The sequence below is a fragment of the Oncorhynchus gorbuscha genome, linkage group LG15 (assembly GCF_021184085.1).
Source record: "Oncorhynchus gorbuscha isolate QuinsamMale2020 ecotype Even-year linkage group LG15, OgorEven_v1.0, whole genome shotgun sequence".
In the NCBI taxonomy this organism is placed as follows: Eukaryota; Metazoa; Chordata; class Actinopteri; order Salmoniformes; family Salmonidae; genus Oncorhynchus; species Oncorhynchus gorbuscha.
The window spans coordinates 78252715-78268286 of record NC_060187.1 but is presented as its reverse complement, the minus strand read 5'-3'; the positions used below and the strand labels follow the sequence as shown (position 1 = coordinate 78268286).

General features: G+C 41.6%; 1 protein-coding gene across 1 annotated transcript; it reads left to right on the top strand.

Moving 5' to 3' along the window:
* The first annotated feature begins 1489 nt into the window (after nucleotides 1-1489).
* LOC123998120 (cation-dependent mannose-6-phosphate receptor-like) lies at nucleotides 1490-9109 on the top strand. The gene is made up of 7 exons (XM_046303052.1): nucleotides 1490-1830; nucleotides 3143-3321; nucleotides 3686-3852; nucleotides 4652-4761; nucleotides 4945-5075; nucleotides 5471-5597; nucleotides 6711-9109. Exons 1-7 carry the CDS (start codon nucleotides 1825-1827, stop codon nucleotides 6831-6833), a joined length of 843 nt encoding a protein of 280 aa, XP_046159008.1. The 5' UTR covers nucleotides 1490-1824; the 3' UTR covers nucleotides 6834-9109.
* The last annotated feature ends 6463 nt before the right edge of the window (nucleotides 9110-15572 follow it).

Sequence of the window (15572 nt, the reverse complement as noted above, 5' to 3'; positions counted from 1 at the left end):
TCTGTTTATTATCTATGCATAGTCACTTGAACTCTACCTACATGTACATATTACCTCGAATAACCGGTGCCCCCGCACATTGACTCTGTACAAATACCCCCGTATATAACCTCGCTACTGTTATTTTACTGCTGCTCTTCAATTATTTGTTACTTTAATTTTTTACTTAGCAATTTTTTACTTAACAGTTATTTATCTTAAAACTGCATTGTTGGTTAAGGGCTTGTAAGTAAGTATTTGTAAGGTGTATGTTCGGCACATTTGACAAATAAAATTTGATTTGAAGCTCTGCATTGCTGAAGCCATTAATGTTGTTTCACAGATTTACACTGGCTAAAGTAATGGGAAAACATGAGACAATGGCGAGGGTTTCAATTCAAAACATCACTTGCTGTGTGATGTTTGTTCGTTCTTGCCACCCTTACCAAGCACTTCCCAACTACAAATTCCCAAATCAGCTGACAGGGTTGTGAAGCCGTTGAAGGAGGGATATGACCACTATTGTGCTGCTTCACAGCAAACGAAATGGAGGAATCCGGGAGAAAGAGAGCGTGTTTGTTTGAAATGGAAAAGCGTTGCGGTAGCTTTGATAAAGAAGAACAGCAAGACAAAACAGCTGCTTCACAAAGCGGGAGGCACTGTTGAGTGCTACATCCAGAGGGGGTTGTGAGATTGTGACAGCCGGTAACTGATGTCTTGAGATGTTGCTTCAATATATCCACATCATTTTCCTTTCCTCATGATGCCATCTATTTTGTGAAGTGCACTAGTCCCTCCTGCAGCAAAGCATCCCCACAACATGATGCTGCCACCCCCGTGCTTCACGGTTGGGATGGTGTTCTTCGGCTTGCAAACCTCCCCCTTTTTCCTCCAAACACAATGATGGTCATTATGGCCAAACAGTTATATTTTTGTTTCATCAGACCAGAGGACATTTCTCGAAAAAGTACGATCTTTGTCCCCATGTGCAGTTGCAAACTGTAGTCTGGCTTTTTTATGGCGGTTTTGGAGCGGTGGCTTCTTTCTTGCTGAGCAGCCTTACAGGTTATGTTGTTATGTTTTACTGTGGCTATAGATACTTTTGTACCTGTTTTGCTCCAGCATCTTCACAAGGTCCTTTGCTGTTGTTCTGGGATTGATTTTCACTTTTCCCACCAAAGTACGTTCATCTCTAGAAGACAGAGCGCATCTCCTTCCTGAACGGTATGACAACTTTGTGGTCCCCTGGTGTTTTATACTTGGTTACTATTGTTTGTACAGATGAACGTGATACCTTGTTCGATTTTTTTTTTTAAATCTCACTATTTAGGAGTGCAAAAGCAATTGAGTTATTGCACACACACTTCACAGAGTAGGTGTTCCCTAACATAAATATGCAGATGTATACTAGAACGCGCCAATAGGAAATCGCTAGCGCGTGCTTGCTCTGCCCTCTACGACTCATTTGATACCATTTGAAACGACAAGCTGTGGTCTATCTTGGTTTAGTTACATCTTTGCTACAGTCACATGCGTTTCCTTGTTTAGTTCCACTTCCGCATCTCACATAAAGTAACGCTAGACGCTGTATAATGATTTTATAGCATAAATCGTTTACTTTAAAGTAAATTTTATAGCGGACTGTTAACGAACATGATTTCGTAATTGTGCGTGATCGAAATTGATTACCAGGTGTTATTCTGTTGCATTTGCAAGACAAAACAGGGGACAGTGTCCAGTTTAGGTAGCTTAGCTTTCTTTTGCTAGCTACTTGATCAGCTAGGTTGTAGCCATTTCAACCTAACCCAACCAACACTTCGGAATAACTGGCTACATCTTTTCGGAATGAAGGTATGTCTAAAAGTTGTTTGTGTTACAGTATCAGCCGCGGCTAGGGATGGATTCAGGATGCGTAACGTTCTAAAACGTTTCAAAAGTTGCATGACAGTTGCTTTGTTAATTACAGCTGTATCGTCTATTTCGCAATGATTTACGGCATCTACCACGGTGTTCAGTTTTTCTTCGACAGTTTTGCCTTGAGCGCTCACGGAACGTTGCAGAAGCCATCCTGAATGTACCTTAAGTCATGGGTGTGCAAGTCAAGATGGCGGGATAGTTTCATTTCCTCCTGCAAACAGAGATGTTATGCCGCATTTAAAACAACTGTAAACTCGATAATCTCAAACTTCTGAGCGTTAGAGACAACTGGGAAGAAACGAGCTCCGGTCGTTATTTTTTTTAAACTGTCCGCCTAATTCTAACTGGGGAACTATAACTAGGGCCTTTTTCAAGAGCTCCGAGTTGTAGATCACTGACGTCATGATTTTACTTGGTATTTTTCCGAGTTCCCAGTTCTCTTGAACGCACCATTTTTGAAATCAGCTTTGCTGCGTCATCTTACTTGTCAGAGTTTATTTGGTCTGACTCGCTGTTGTAGAGTTTTGTCTTGGTAGGCCTACTTGCTCATGAGATGTGTCTCTGTCTTAGGAATCACAGTGACAGTGTACAAAACAATAGGACACCTTCCAAATATTGAGTTGCACCCCCATTCTCAGAACAGCCTCAATTAATTGGGGGCATGGACTCTACAAGATGTCGAAAGCGTTCCACAGGGATGCTGGCCCATGATTACTCCAGTGCTTCCCGCAGTTGTGTCAAGTTGGCTGGATGCCCTTTTGGGTGAAGGACCATTCATGATATTCACAGAACTGTTGAGCGTGGAAAAACCCAGCAACAACCTTGCAGTTGTTGACACATTTAAACCGGTGCGCCTGGGCACCTACTACCATACCCCGTTCAAAGGCACTTAAATCTTTTGTCTTGCCCATTCACTCTCTGATTGGCACAATCCATGTCCTTAAAAATCCTTCATAAACTGGTCTCATCCCCTCCATCTATATTAATTGAAGTGGATTTAACAGGTGACATCAATAAGGGATCATAGCTTTCACCTGGTCAATATGTAATGGAAAGAGCACGTGTTCCTAATGTTTTGTACAATCATTGTAAATATCACAAGGCAGGTGTTTTTTCTCAGTAGTCCTACAGCGTCACTGTGTCAAATGAATTGGTTAGGCAATGAATCAGTCATGCAGTGAAACAGACCAAATAATCCTTACTAAGTATATTATTTAAATCGTGGACCATTATATATTTCCCCCAGGTGTCCATGTCCCCCCCCCACACAGCGACGTCTGTGCGGCTGTTAGTTCTGGCTGTTCAGCTGGTCCTGTTGGTGTGTGGAAGCCAGGCCAGTGACGACACAAAGAGGTGTAAGCTGTTCTCTGAGTCCCCGGCAGAACGGAAGGTCCTCAGTCTTCTAGAACCGCTCACCAACAAGACGTAAGGAATGACCGTTTTAGAAATGGAAGAAACATATAAATATCTGGTATATCCTATTGCTTTACCAGGTGAGGGGTATCAAAGCAGTTGTTTATCAGCCAAAAGTAAGACTCCACACACACTGACGTCCATTGCTTGTGGAGATGAAATTATACTTTTTCAGCTGTCACAGAAATGAGCCTTGCATGATGGTATAAAAGGTTATTGTTCAGCAGTCAGGAGGCCACATTAAGCTTGGAAACTCCCTTAGTTTTCATGTTCCAGAGTGTTAATTTTAGTCTACCTCACTCATGTAACATCACACGTAACACTTATACAAGGTAAAGTTACCTTGGTTTTTTTTTCACGGTTCCCTTGGTTACAGTTTCTCTGTGGAGACGAAAAGCGACAAGGAGAGCTACACATACCAGTTCCAGGTGTGTGGGGATGCGGGGAAAACTGTAGGAGCGGGACTCGTTCAGATCGACCATACCGAGAAAAAACTTGAGACCGTGCTTGGCCTGTACACTGTAACACAGGCCATCGGAGGAAGTAAGAATGTCCAGGTTCTATATCTTCTTCTTTTTTTTGTCATGTGGCGGTCTTATCAGTGTGTTATATTATAGTATCTCTGTAAGTCAGCTCTAGCATGACCAGATATAGTGATGCCCTCTCTCCCCTTCCATCTCTCTCTCGCTATTTCTCTCTCCCCTTTCATCTCTCTCTCGCTATTTCTCTCTCCCCTTCCATCTCTCTCTCTCTCGCTCTTTCTCTCTCCCCTTTCATCTCTCTCTCGCTATTTCTCTCTCCCCTTTCATCTCTCTCTCGCTCTTTCTCTCTCCCCTTTCATCTCTCTCTCTCTCGCTCTTTCTCTCTCCCCTTCCATCTCTCTCTCTCTCGCTCTTTCTCTCTCCCCTTCCATCTCTCTCTCTCTCGCTCTTTCTCTCTCCCCTTCCATCTCTCTCTCTCTCGCTCTTTCTCTCTCCCCTTCCATCTCTCTCTCTCTCGCTCTTTCTCTCTCCCCTTCCATCTCTCTCTCTCTCGCTCTTTCTCTCTCCCCTTCCATCTCTCTCTCTCTCTCGCTCTTTCTCTCTCCCCTTCCATCTCTCTCTCTCTCGCTCTTTCTCTCTCCCCTTCCATCTCTCTCTCTCTCGCTCTTTCTCTCTCCCCTTCCATCTCTCTCTTTCTCTCTCGCTCTTTCTCTCTCCCCTTCCATCTCTCTCTTTCTCTCTCGCTCTTTCTCTCTCCCCTTCCATCTCTCTCTCTTTCTCTCTCCCCTTCCATCTCTCTCTCTTTCTCTCTCCCCTTCCATCTCTCTCTCTCGCTCTCTGCTACCCATCACCCCCTACAGGTGACTGGGTGATGTTGATCTACAGCAACGGCACCAAGTATGATGGCCACTGTTCCAAGGAGATGAGGAAAGCCATCGTCATGATCTCCTGCAACAGAGGAGTGGAAATGGTGAGAGAGGGAAGGGAGGGTTTGGTCCGTATTCTTTAATGTCTGTAGATGACTGTGGTGTGATGATTTGACTTGCCTATCTCCCTCTCTCCCTGTCACACACTGATGCACACCTCTCTACATCCCCTCCTATCGTCTTCCCTCTTGCTTAAACCTTTGTCACTCTCCCCATGTATCTCTTAGGGGAAGCTGGAAGTGGTGTTGGAGGAGAGGGAGAGGGACAGGGACTGTTTCTATCTGTTTGAACTGGACTCCAGTGCGGTCTGTCCCGCTCTGCCATCCCAGCTCAGTGCAGGTTCCATAATACTCATCATGTTAGTACTAAGATTATGCATCCTTCCTGATTACACACATTCCGGTGACTACAGAAATACTCAGACTTATCCCCAACCCGCTGGTTGGAACGCAGGGTAGCAACCAAAGCTCTCCATTTCTCTCTCCAACAAATACCCAATACCCTATGAAATGGACTTGTCATCCGCTCACAACAAACAAAGCTACAAGACCAAGCAAAACAGATCATATTTACATTTATTGGTATTCATTATAATAATGGTCTCTTATTTCCTCAATGCTTAACACCGCAGAACACCAGAATAATTATCACTGTGAATCATTGTGATGTTTGTTCATGTGTCAATTAATGGGATGGGTTTCCAACTGGGGATTTGACACCTTTTTAAAATGTTTATTCATTCCTCTGTCCCAGTGGGTTCGTCCTCTTGTCAGTGTACCTCATTTGTGGATTCCTCTACCAGCGGTTGATTGTCGGGGCCAAAGGGTTGCAGCAGTTCCCCAACTATGTCTTCTGGACGCAGGTTGGCAACCTGGCAGCGGTGAGTGTTTGTAGAAGTCACATCACTGTCTCACGTCAGGCGGCGTCACTACTACGTGAAGCTCGTCCCTCAACCATTCTGTCTTGTAGGACGAGGACCTAATCGGAAAAAAATCTAGATTTTGCTCATCCGCCTAACACTAATGGCTAATTCTGAAAATCGCTCCTCTCTTGGTAGCTATGATGTGCTGGCTACTACGGCATATCCTGCTCGGTCAGCTGAGCAAACTTGCTCCAGCTAGCAGCCTAGTGCAAGGTGTTTGAATGGCCATACATTAGCTAGTTTGTCAGCTTGTTGATGAAGTACTGCAGCAAAGTTCTGGGACTGTTCTCAGAAATCAGCATGTATCTGATTTGGACAGACGGCACTGTGCCTCGCTACTTTGGAACATTTGGCCAACTCGATAATGTCGCAGAGGGCAGTAGAACTCGGCGAGCTAATGACGGCAGAACAGATATCATGAAAACTCATTTGTCCATTAGCTGGAACTTCACTGCACTAGCTAACTAGAGGGAGTATATTCAGCATGGAGTGTGTGAACTGGTGTTGTTAGCATTCCTGCCTTTCATTTCATATGGATTGATTTGAGACTGGTTCAGTAAGCAGACAGCTAGCAAATGTCTGTGCACATTTCGAATTTCATAAATACTGATTCTAGCACCACAAAATACCTAGCTAGAGAATTGGGTAGTGAGAACTTGCTCATGAAAAAACATCAATATTAGCCACAGGTGTATTGTTTTTGGTACGATTAACTCTGACTCTTTTTGAGGATGAAAGGGGGTTTAGTGGACTATGTCAACTTGGTAACGTTTTCAGGCTTCTTTCTAGCTAAGCCATGAGTGTTTGCCAGTTATCAGATAGTTCAGTGCAGATGGCCGTTGTGCTATCTGACGTGAGACCATGGACATCACATATCTCTCTGGTACAATCCCAAACCAAACCCTATCCCCTACGAGTGTTTTAGGTTGGAAGAGGTTATATGGGTTGATTTGGGATTCAGGGTCTATGTTGAAGGCCACAATTATGCATTACTTGAGGGCACCTAGCTGTTCTTTTGAGGGCTGGGATTGGCTAGTCAGTCATAACTCTCACTCTCTCCCTCACCCTCAGGATGGATGTAACGTTGTGTGTAGAACACAGGGCCCCGAAGAGGAACCTCCCACATACAGGGGTGTGTCCACAGAGCCAGAGGAGGAGCCAGAAGAGAGGGATGACCACTTGCTTCCCATGTGATCTGATGTCAGTAGTGGGAGGGATCGTTCCCGTGTGAAGCTTTTGACACTTCGGATAGATATTGCCCTTAGGCACAGATCTAGGATCATCACTTATTCTCTCCAAGTCCGGAGAAACATAAAACTGACCTCTGTTCAGTGTCTAGGCGCAACGTCATCCTAGTTCATTTTGACAGTTTCAGGGATGAGTTTAGAGGTGGGCACACCAGTTTATGGAAGGCTGGAGGATTTGTGACATCCAGGATTCCTAAACACTTAGTTCATTATATTATATGGTAAGTCACCTGCCCTGGTTTGCATGGCCCAGGCGTCATTATTTGGAGGTGGCAACAAAACCTGGATTTTTCCTTTCATGAACTGGAGTGGCCACCTCTGGATGGAGAGTGACGTCTCACAGACTCTGTTACATCTGGTTCATCTGGCACAATACAAGGTGTTGTTACTAGTTAACGCAGCCACAAAGTCTTGAAACCCCACCGATTTCTACAATGTATCTTTTAAACCTAACTAACCTTAAACAAATGGATAACCTGATTTATAACCCTGACCTTTAAATTGAGACCAAAAGCACAATTTTGTTTTCATGATTTTTTACAATGGAGCCAATTTTGACTTTGTGACTGTGTTATCTAGTGGAAACCGTAAGGCCTTTCTACATGACTGACGTGTTACTGCTGACACAATGCAACCATAGGAACAGTTTCTAACACTCCCATCCAGTTTGTTTCAGTAGCTGATGGCTGTGTACTGACTCGTAGGTCACACTTTATTTGAAGGTCTACTTATACATTGCTTAGAATAATTTTTACATAGTAATATCACAGTAAGTGAAAAAGCAGGCTTTTGTTCACGATTTATGTGCTTACAGGTCATTGTAATAAATTGTTTACATTTAAAACAGATATGATTACTATTGTTAAGAAGGAAATAAACACACTATCACTTAGCCTAAAATGTATGAATGGGTAAAAATATTGAATAATGACCTTCAAATTCAGTTGGACTACACTACAGTACAAAGCCATTTCATCCAATGCACTGTGTTTGCTATTTTAGAGTAGGATGTACATTTACTCTGTGTTGCTATTTTAGAGTAGGATGCTGACTGGGCCTTGACCAAAATGTACTTCTGACCCATTCTACCTTTTCCTTAGCTATTTGAAGAGTAGGGTTGGAACCTAATCCATTTGAATTCTGTTCCCATCATTTCACTTCCTATGTTGACAAAATTGAAATGGCATTGACCCCAAACTATGGTACTAAGTAGTAGCTGTGTTCATAACCAAGTGGGAAGGTGGTATTTACCAGTTGTGATGTCGTAAATACCAGTTGGATATGTTTTACGTTCTTTGAATTTGTTGGGAAACGCTGATTGGCTAATGGCCAACAGGTGGCGTCAACTGTAAATTAAAAGTACAGCTTTCATGCTTGTAAACAAATTAGTGGTCAAAAACCATATTAATATATTGTTTTTTATAAATAATGCTTTGTTGCATTTAACAGCCAAAAATTATATTATCGAGGTAATTTTCTTATAGGTGACGTCAGAGGTCACCATGAGGGAGAAGTCGGAGCTCAGGGATGATAGACAAGTTTCCCATGAGTAATTACGAGTTGGAATGGTGTTCAAGTGGGGTTTTCCCAGTCATATGTAGTAAATGCCACCTTCTCACTTGGTTATGAATGCAGCATTAATGATACTGAGGACATTGATGATGATTTTGTAATATAATGCTGTGATTGAACAGGTCCTTCATAAGGCAACAGAAGGCACTTTGTGTTCAATAGTAAAATGGAGGAACTTAAGTAATTATATAATCATGAAAAATACACATGTACTATCTGTGACATGTGGGTGAATTGTTTTTATTTTATTTTTGTTTCTTTGGTGTTTTAAAAACAAAAAAACTTAGCCCATGGCACTCGCTTAGTTCAATCAAGACCTGAAAGATGGCATTAGTTAGACCTGACCCAGAACAACAGGCCCCAATGAGATGTGAAATGGATCAGAACTAAACCAGGTCTGGGTTCAAAAGATTTGGTCAGTTCTGACTTTGGCTTTAGTTTGTGATGCTGTTTGTACTTGCAGAAGAGGGGAAGATTAAATTAGAATTTGCTTAGTTTGTTTTGTGCTTTTGCATCTAATTAAATATGAATTATGTTTTATTACAGTTCTGAATCTGTCATGTATGACAAGTTTTAGTGTGCTGGCGTGTTTGCAGGGACAATTAGCTCCCAACGCAATGTGAAACATAATAAATATATTTTTTAAACGATTGTTCTTTGTATGTACTGATAAAATATGATTTATATTTAAGCAATAAGGCCTGAGGGGGTGTGATATGTCCAATATACCACTGCTAAGGGCTATTCTAATGCACGGCGCAACGCAGAGTGCCTGAATACAGCCCTTAGCTGTGGTATATTGGTCAAATACTGTACCACAAAAACCCCAAGGTGCCTTATTGCTATTATAAACTAGTTACCAATGTAATTAGAACATTAAAAAGTAATTTTTGTCATACCAGTAGTATACGGTCTGATATACCACAGCTTTCCGCCAATCAGCATTCAGGGCTCGAACCACCCCAGTATATAAACATGATCTAGATAATCTTTATTTTTTTCTTTCCAGTTTAATAAGTCATATACTAAACCTAAACATACTACCCAATTAATAATAAAAATCACAGTTTTGAGGTTGAGGAATTTGAGGTTGAGGAGGGCTAAGTAGCAAGCCAACACCACCTCTAGTAGGGCCCTCAGCTTGTCTATCTCAGCCTGGACAGAGGGCTCTATCTGCAGGTGAGTCCCTGGGAGGGTTCCCTCCCTGGTGGTAGTGTCTCACAATCATCACTGCTCTCTTCATCTGAGAACACTTTTCTACCTCCCCCGCCCTATTCAGAATGTACATGTAGGTCTGGACCTGGTAGCTGTACTGGTTACTGTTGGGAATTGTAGTGACCAGTTTCCCGGTAGTGCTTTTGCATTCGATCACAAGCTGTTCACATTTCTTCTTTTCAGCGGCTTTTCCATTTTTTCCGGAATTGCCCGTCTGGATTTGGGCCAGGAAGTCCAACCTTCCGCTGAGGAATCCATACTAAACTTTTGTTGCCTTTGGTGTATGATGCGGTCATGGTTCCACCTGACCCGTCCTTTCCCAGCTCATGAAAGAACTTGAGCATTTCCCACTCCTCTGCTTTATTCTGGAAGAACATACCGAACCTCCAAGGCCCGGGTGACACTCCGTTCCTCCAAAACACTGACTCGTCACAATACTCTTTGCTCTCAATGTCTTTCACATTCACTCTGGTTCCTTTAGTCACTATCGAAGACCCCCCACCTCCAACCTAGCCCAACTCCTGGTGGCAGCACTGGTGTACATCGCCGCTGTTGAGACAGCCATATCATCCATGTACCTATTCCTCAGCCCGTGTTGGTCTTGCTCCCCCTCCAGTGTTTCCTATGCTGTTCTTCATCATTCTCTTGGTCAAAGAAGAGGAGTTTTGTAATTTGAAGGACCTGGCTGTCCCTTTTAACCTCCCGGTAGCCCAGTCGAGGAACGGCTTTGAACTGGATGTTAGTGTTCCAGGTCTGGGATGATGGCCTGGACATCCTGGATTCTGCGCTCCGTGTTAGCCAGCTCAATCATCTGTGGGGTTAGGACACCTTCAGGGAGTCTGACGCTCAGTGATTTCATTATCTGGAGGTAGTCCTGCTGGGTTAGATGTGTCTTCTCCTGGTCTTCCACCAACCACGGTGCTATCCTCTCTGTCCTACCTCATTCTCACCCCCTCCTCCCAATCCATCTCTCCCTCCACCTCTTATACCCAAACCTCCATTACCTCTCCCACCCACCGCTCTGTTCACTCTTTCTATCTTCAGTTCTACTGGTTCTACATCTCCCTGGCCTAGACTGTCTGTATTTGCAGTTATTATATTATTATTATTATTACCTCTCCTTCCTCCTCTCCCTCGTCTCCCTGGACCTCTGTCCCTTACTTTGAGTTCTTCTCCTCCATTTCCTATCCCTTCGACCTTTCCATTCTCTCTTAACATTTCTTTTCCATTTGTGACATTTATAACGGATTTGATTACTAGCTCTGTTCCCCTGCAACCCCCCCCCCCTGTATTTACTCCATGCTGCTCCTACTCTGCCTCCCCCCTTTCCAACACCGGTCTTTGCACCCTTTCCTCCAATGTTTTCCTGACCTAGAGCACATTTATCTGCCCTACTCCCCCTCCTCTTCCCCTTAACTGGAGGTCTTAATTCCTCACCTCATTCCCCACTACCTCCTTTCCCCCTTGTCTGTCGCTCCTTCACTCCTCTGTGTCCCATTTTTCCTCCTCTGCCAAAGCTACGATCTCATGTGGAAGCCTGTCATGTTGGCCAGAGTTACGGTCAGAAACTCTAGCCTCTGTAGTGGATGGAAATGGAAAATAAAAAGAAAGACCCGTTTGGTTTGATGAAGTGACTCACAATCAGACAAACCTCAAAGTAGAGAAGACTGGGATCTGCCAGCCCACTATTTCACAATATCCTCTCTCACTCTTGTCAGTTTATTTTCTCCATGACAGTGTTGTAATCATTGTCATATGCCTAAAAGAGGCAACTCCCAATGTAAAGTGGTGTGGACCTATTGATACAAAAAAATTAATGACATCAAATTTCATCCTTTCTGATAAAAATGCCTCTAAAATCAACAACAATGACTACAAATAAAAGAAACACAAAACATACATCAACCTTTTTCCAGAGCAGTTAAAGATATTGAACGGGCCCCAAAGCAGTTACAAATTCGTAACATATCGCAGAAATTGGAATTTGTAACATCAGATGAATTGCAGGAAAAAAATAATGTTGCAAGATGTAAAATATCATATGAAATGGATGACTTTATTCTCGGGGAACTGTTTTGGCTCGTGAGCTCTACTTTCAAAACTACTGGCTGAAATTATAAAGATTACACATTTCCCTTTTATGTTGTATAAAATAGCAAAGTAGACCTTCTTAATCACTGAAATAGGTAGGCAAAACAATAAACTTTACTTACACACAAGTATAAAAAAAATAGTGATTTTCAAAGGTATTGGAACAGTGATTATTTGTTGTTTTGGCTCTTCACTCCAGCACTTTGGATTTGAAATGATACAATAAAGTGCCGACTGTCAGGCTTTAATTTGAGGGTATTTTCATCCACATTGATGAAACGTTTAGAAATTACCACACTTTTTGTGAGACCTTTTAGGATACCTAAAGTATCGGGACAAATTCACTTGTGTATTAAAGTAGTCAATTTGGTCCTATATTCCTAGCACGCAATGATTACATCAAGCTTGTGACTCTTCAAACTTGTTGGATGCATTTGCTGTTTGTTTTGGTTTGTGTTTTGGTTGTGTTTCTGATCATTTTTTGCCCAATAGAAATTTATGCTAAATAACGTATTGTGTCATTTTGGAGTCACTTATTGTAAATAATAATAGAATATGTCTCTAAACACTTCTACATTAATGTGAATACTACCATGATTATGGATAATCCTGAATGAATCGTGAATAATGAGTAAAAGAGTTAAGACGCACAAGTAGAGTATCAACCCCCCCCAAAAAATGCTAACCTCCCCTCTTATTGTCATGGTGTGAGATGTTAGCATGTCTTGGGGGTATGCTATTTGAGTAACTTTTTTACTCATTATTCACGATTCATTCAAGACTATCTGTAATCTTGGTAGCATCCACATTACTGTATAAGAGAGGATTTTACAGGTGTAAGCAATATGGTGAAACGTATTCAGAGACTATCAGAGGGCAATGTGGAGCTATTGCCATATTACTAACAACTGTCAAATTGTCTTAGAGCTCCACAAGTGCATGGGTTTTAGGGTCTAGGAGTCCATTTTGGATTGGCCTACTGTTTTTATTTTAAAAAATGTATTAACAATAAATCAATACAGGAAGTACATGTGGAAACAAGTGTATATATACACAATATACAGAGGACAATTGGGCTAGGGGCACGGCTAGGGGGTACAATATCACATTACACAAGGACCTTAAGGGACATACAGACACTTATTATTCTAACAGCTTTCTTGTTAGTAAAGTATTTAATTGTCTTAAATTACAGTTCAATGTATTTTTGTATGGTAAGAAAATGTGGTGTTTGTTTGTAAATACATTTGTGAATATGAAATCTGGCCAAAAGAATAATGAAATTAATGACATAAAATGTTTCAGCTTATTTCTATCATAGGTAAAGAATCCAAGCAGTACATCTATCCACATTAGTGTAAGATCTTCATAAATGTGTTCAATAATAAATCTACTGATGTCTTGCCTCAGTTTTCTTACATGAATACAATGCCAAAAAAGATGCAACACTGTTTCTGGGTGGTCATTACAAAAGGAACAATTTGAGTTGATGTTTTCCTTAGACTTCTTCATATAGTGTTTGGCAGGATAATATTTATGAATAATTTTAAAGGAAACTTCCTTCATTTTGTTAACAATTAGGTTTGTGTGTGGCAACATCCAAACTTTTTTCCAACAGATATTATCAATAAATCCATTCCAATAAGGCATGACATAAGGTGTAGATAGATACAACATCCTGCTGAAACAACATCCTGCTGAAACAACATCCTGCTGAAACAACATCCTGCTGAAACAACATCCTGCTGAAACAACATCCTGCTGAAACAACATCCTGCTGAAACAACATCACGCTGAAACAACATCCTGCTGAAACAACATCCTGCTGAAACAACATCCTGCTGAAACAACATCCTGCTGAAACAACATCCTGCTGATACAACATCCTGCTGAAACAAGGTTCGTATCGCTCTGTTGTTGAAGGGACCAAAAGAGAAACACATCTTTCCTACTGATGAGTCAACAGGGTTAATAGAAGGAAGGTTCTGAGGGTCAGATCTTGACATGTTCCTGAATAATAAAGCAACACCTTAGGGAATGGCATCTAAAACAATTGGAAAATCTTTAGGTGTTATAGGGACCTTGTAAAGTGATAAGAATCCTTTATAACTGAGTAAAAGACCCTCTGCATTTACCAGTTGGCTCACCAATAGGATATTAATTCAGAACCAATATTCTAAAAACAAATAACTATTTTTATACAATATATTCTGATTATTCCATATATAATATCTGTGTGGAGAAAAATTATGCTTATAAATTAAGGACCATGACAAGAAAACCTGGCGATGAAAAGCAGAAAGTTTCACTGGAACTTTGCCAATATTAAAATTGCAAACCAACATGAAGTTAAGGCCACCAAAAGTAGAGAAGACATAGAAGTGGGTCTTCTTAGGAATTGTTTTATCCAATTAATCTTAAGAAGTATTATTTAAGGTAGTAAAGTCCAGAAAATTCAGCCCACCATTCTCATAAGTGTTCATTACTACAGTTTTCCTAATGTAATGGGTACGGTTTCTCCACAGAAAGACCAGATGCTTTTCAACTATCTCTTTGCTTATTTTACCGTCATGATATGAAGATAGAATGCCATATGTTAGTCTAGAGATACCTTCAGCCTTGGTTATTAGGACTCTTCCTTTTAAAGATAAGTCCCTCTGTAGAGTCTTAATAGCCTTACAGAAAAAATCCCCAAAGCTAAGTCTCAAGGGAGTGGAAGAGGAACTGATGCTCTACTACAGGGGTGTCAAACTCAAATACCCAGTGGGCCAAAATGTAAAACCTGAACAAAGTCACGGGCCAACATTGAACAAATTAACCTTTTAATATGGACCCAAACAAGTTTTGCTTTAACATTGAATATGGAACAAGCATCGCTTATTACCATACAATATATAACTTAATAGTGGAGAGATGCAAAATCGAATTTCAAATGAAAAAACACATCAATGGCATTCATTTATTAAATAAATAAAATTTGAATAAAAATTGTATGCCTCTTTTCTATTTGCAGCCTTCTGATTTAAATACCAAAATAAACTTTTTCCACTGGCTAATAATTTTACAAATAAAATGATAATAAATCAATCAACCATTCAAGCCCATGCCTTGTAGCAAGAAAAAGTGCATAAAGAAAACGTTAATTATTGCACACTGGTCTAATCTGATGTGCCCAAGCCAGATACCTGGCATCTCTTCTTGGATTGTAGTTCATCAATATCTGGGCTCAAGCTCTGAGCTGAAGAAATCCTCAGTATCGAGTGAAGATGTTCATCAGTCAGACGTCTCCTGTGAGTTGTTTTGGTCATCTTCATCGAGGAGAAAAGTTGCTCGCATAGATAAGTGCTACCGAACATGGAGAGCATCTGAGCAGCTTGGGTGCGGTGCTGAGGCATTGTGTCAGGGATGAACCGTGGAAACTTGACTTCAGCGTGTCGTTGCACTGGAGTTCAATCAGCTCCATTTGGATGTTGGTTGGTGCATTTTCCACATCAACTGCGAAGGGATTACTAAGAAGTTCAAACTTGCATTTCTGGGCATCGAAGTCGGCAAATCGCCGGCGAAACTCAGCGGCGAGAACACTGAGTTTTTCAGCAAACTGTGCGCATGGGAACACGGCGGTAGAGATCTGCGCTTTTATGGATTGGCAGCAGGGAAAATGGCAAGGACTTCCTTGCAGCATCTGATTCTCCCACAGGCACAGTTTAGTTTTGAAGGCCCTCACTGCAGCGTACATGTCTGTGATGATGCGCCCCCGCCCCTGAAGCTGCAGGTTCAGCGCATCGAGATGGCTCGAGATGTCACAGAG

Coding starts and splice junctions, on each gene's coding strand:
- LOC123998120 (XM_046303052.1), top strand. Junction 3,322..3,685: donor GAACCGCTCACCAACAAGAC/GTAAGGAATGAC, acceptor CCTTGGTTACAG/TTTCTCTGTGGAGACGAAAA. Junction 3,853..4,651: donor AACACAGGCCATCGGAGGAA/GTAAGAATGTCC, acceptor CACCCCCTACAG/GTGACTGGGTGATGTTGATC.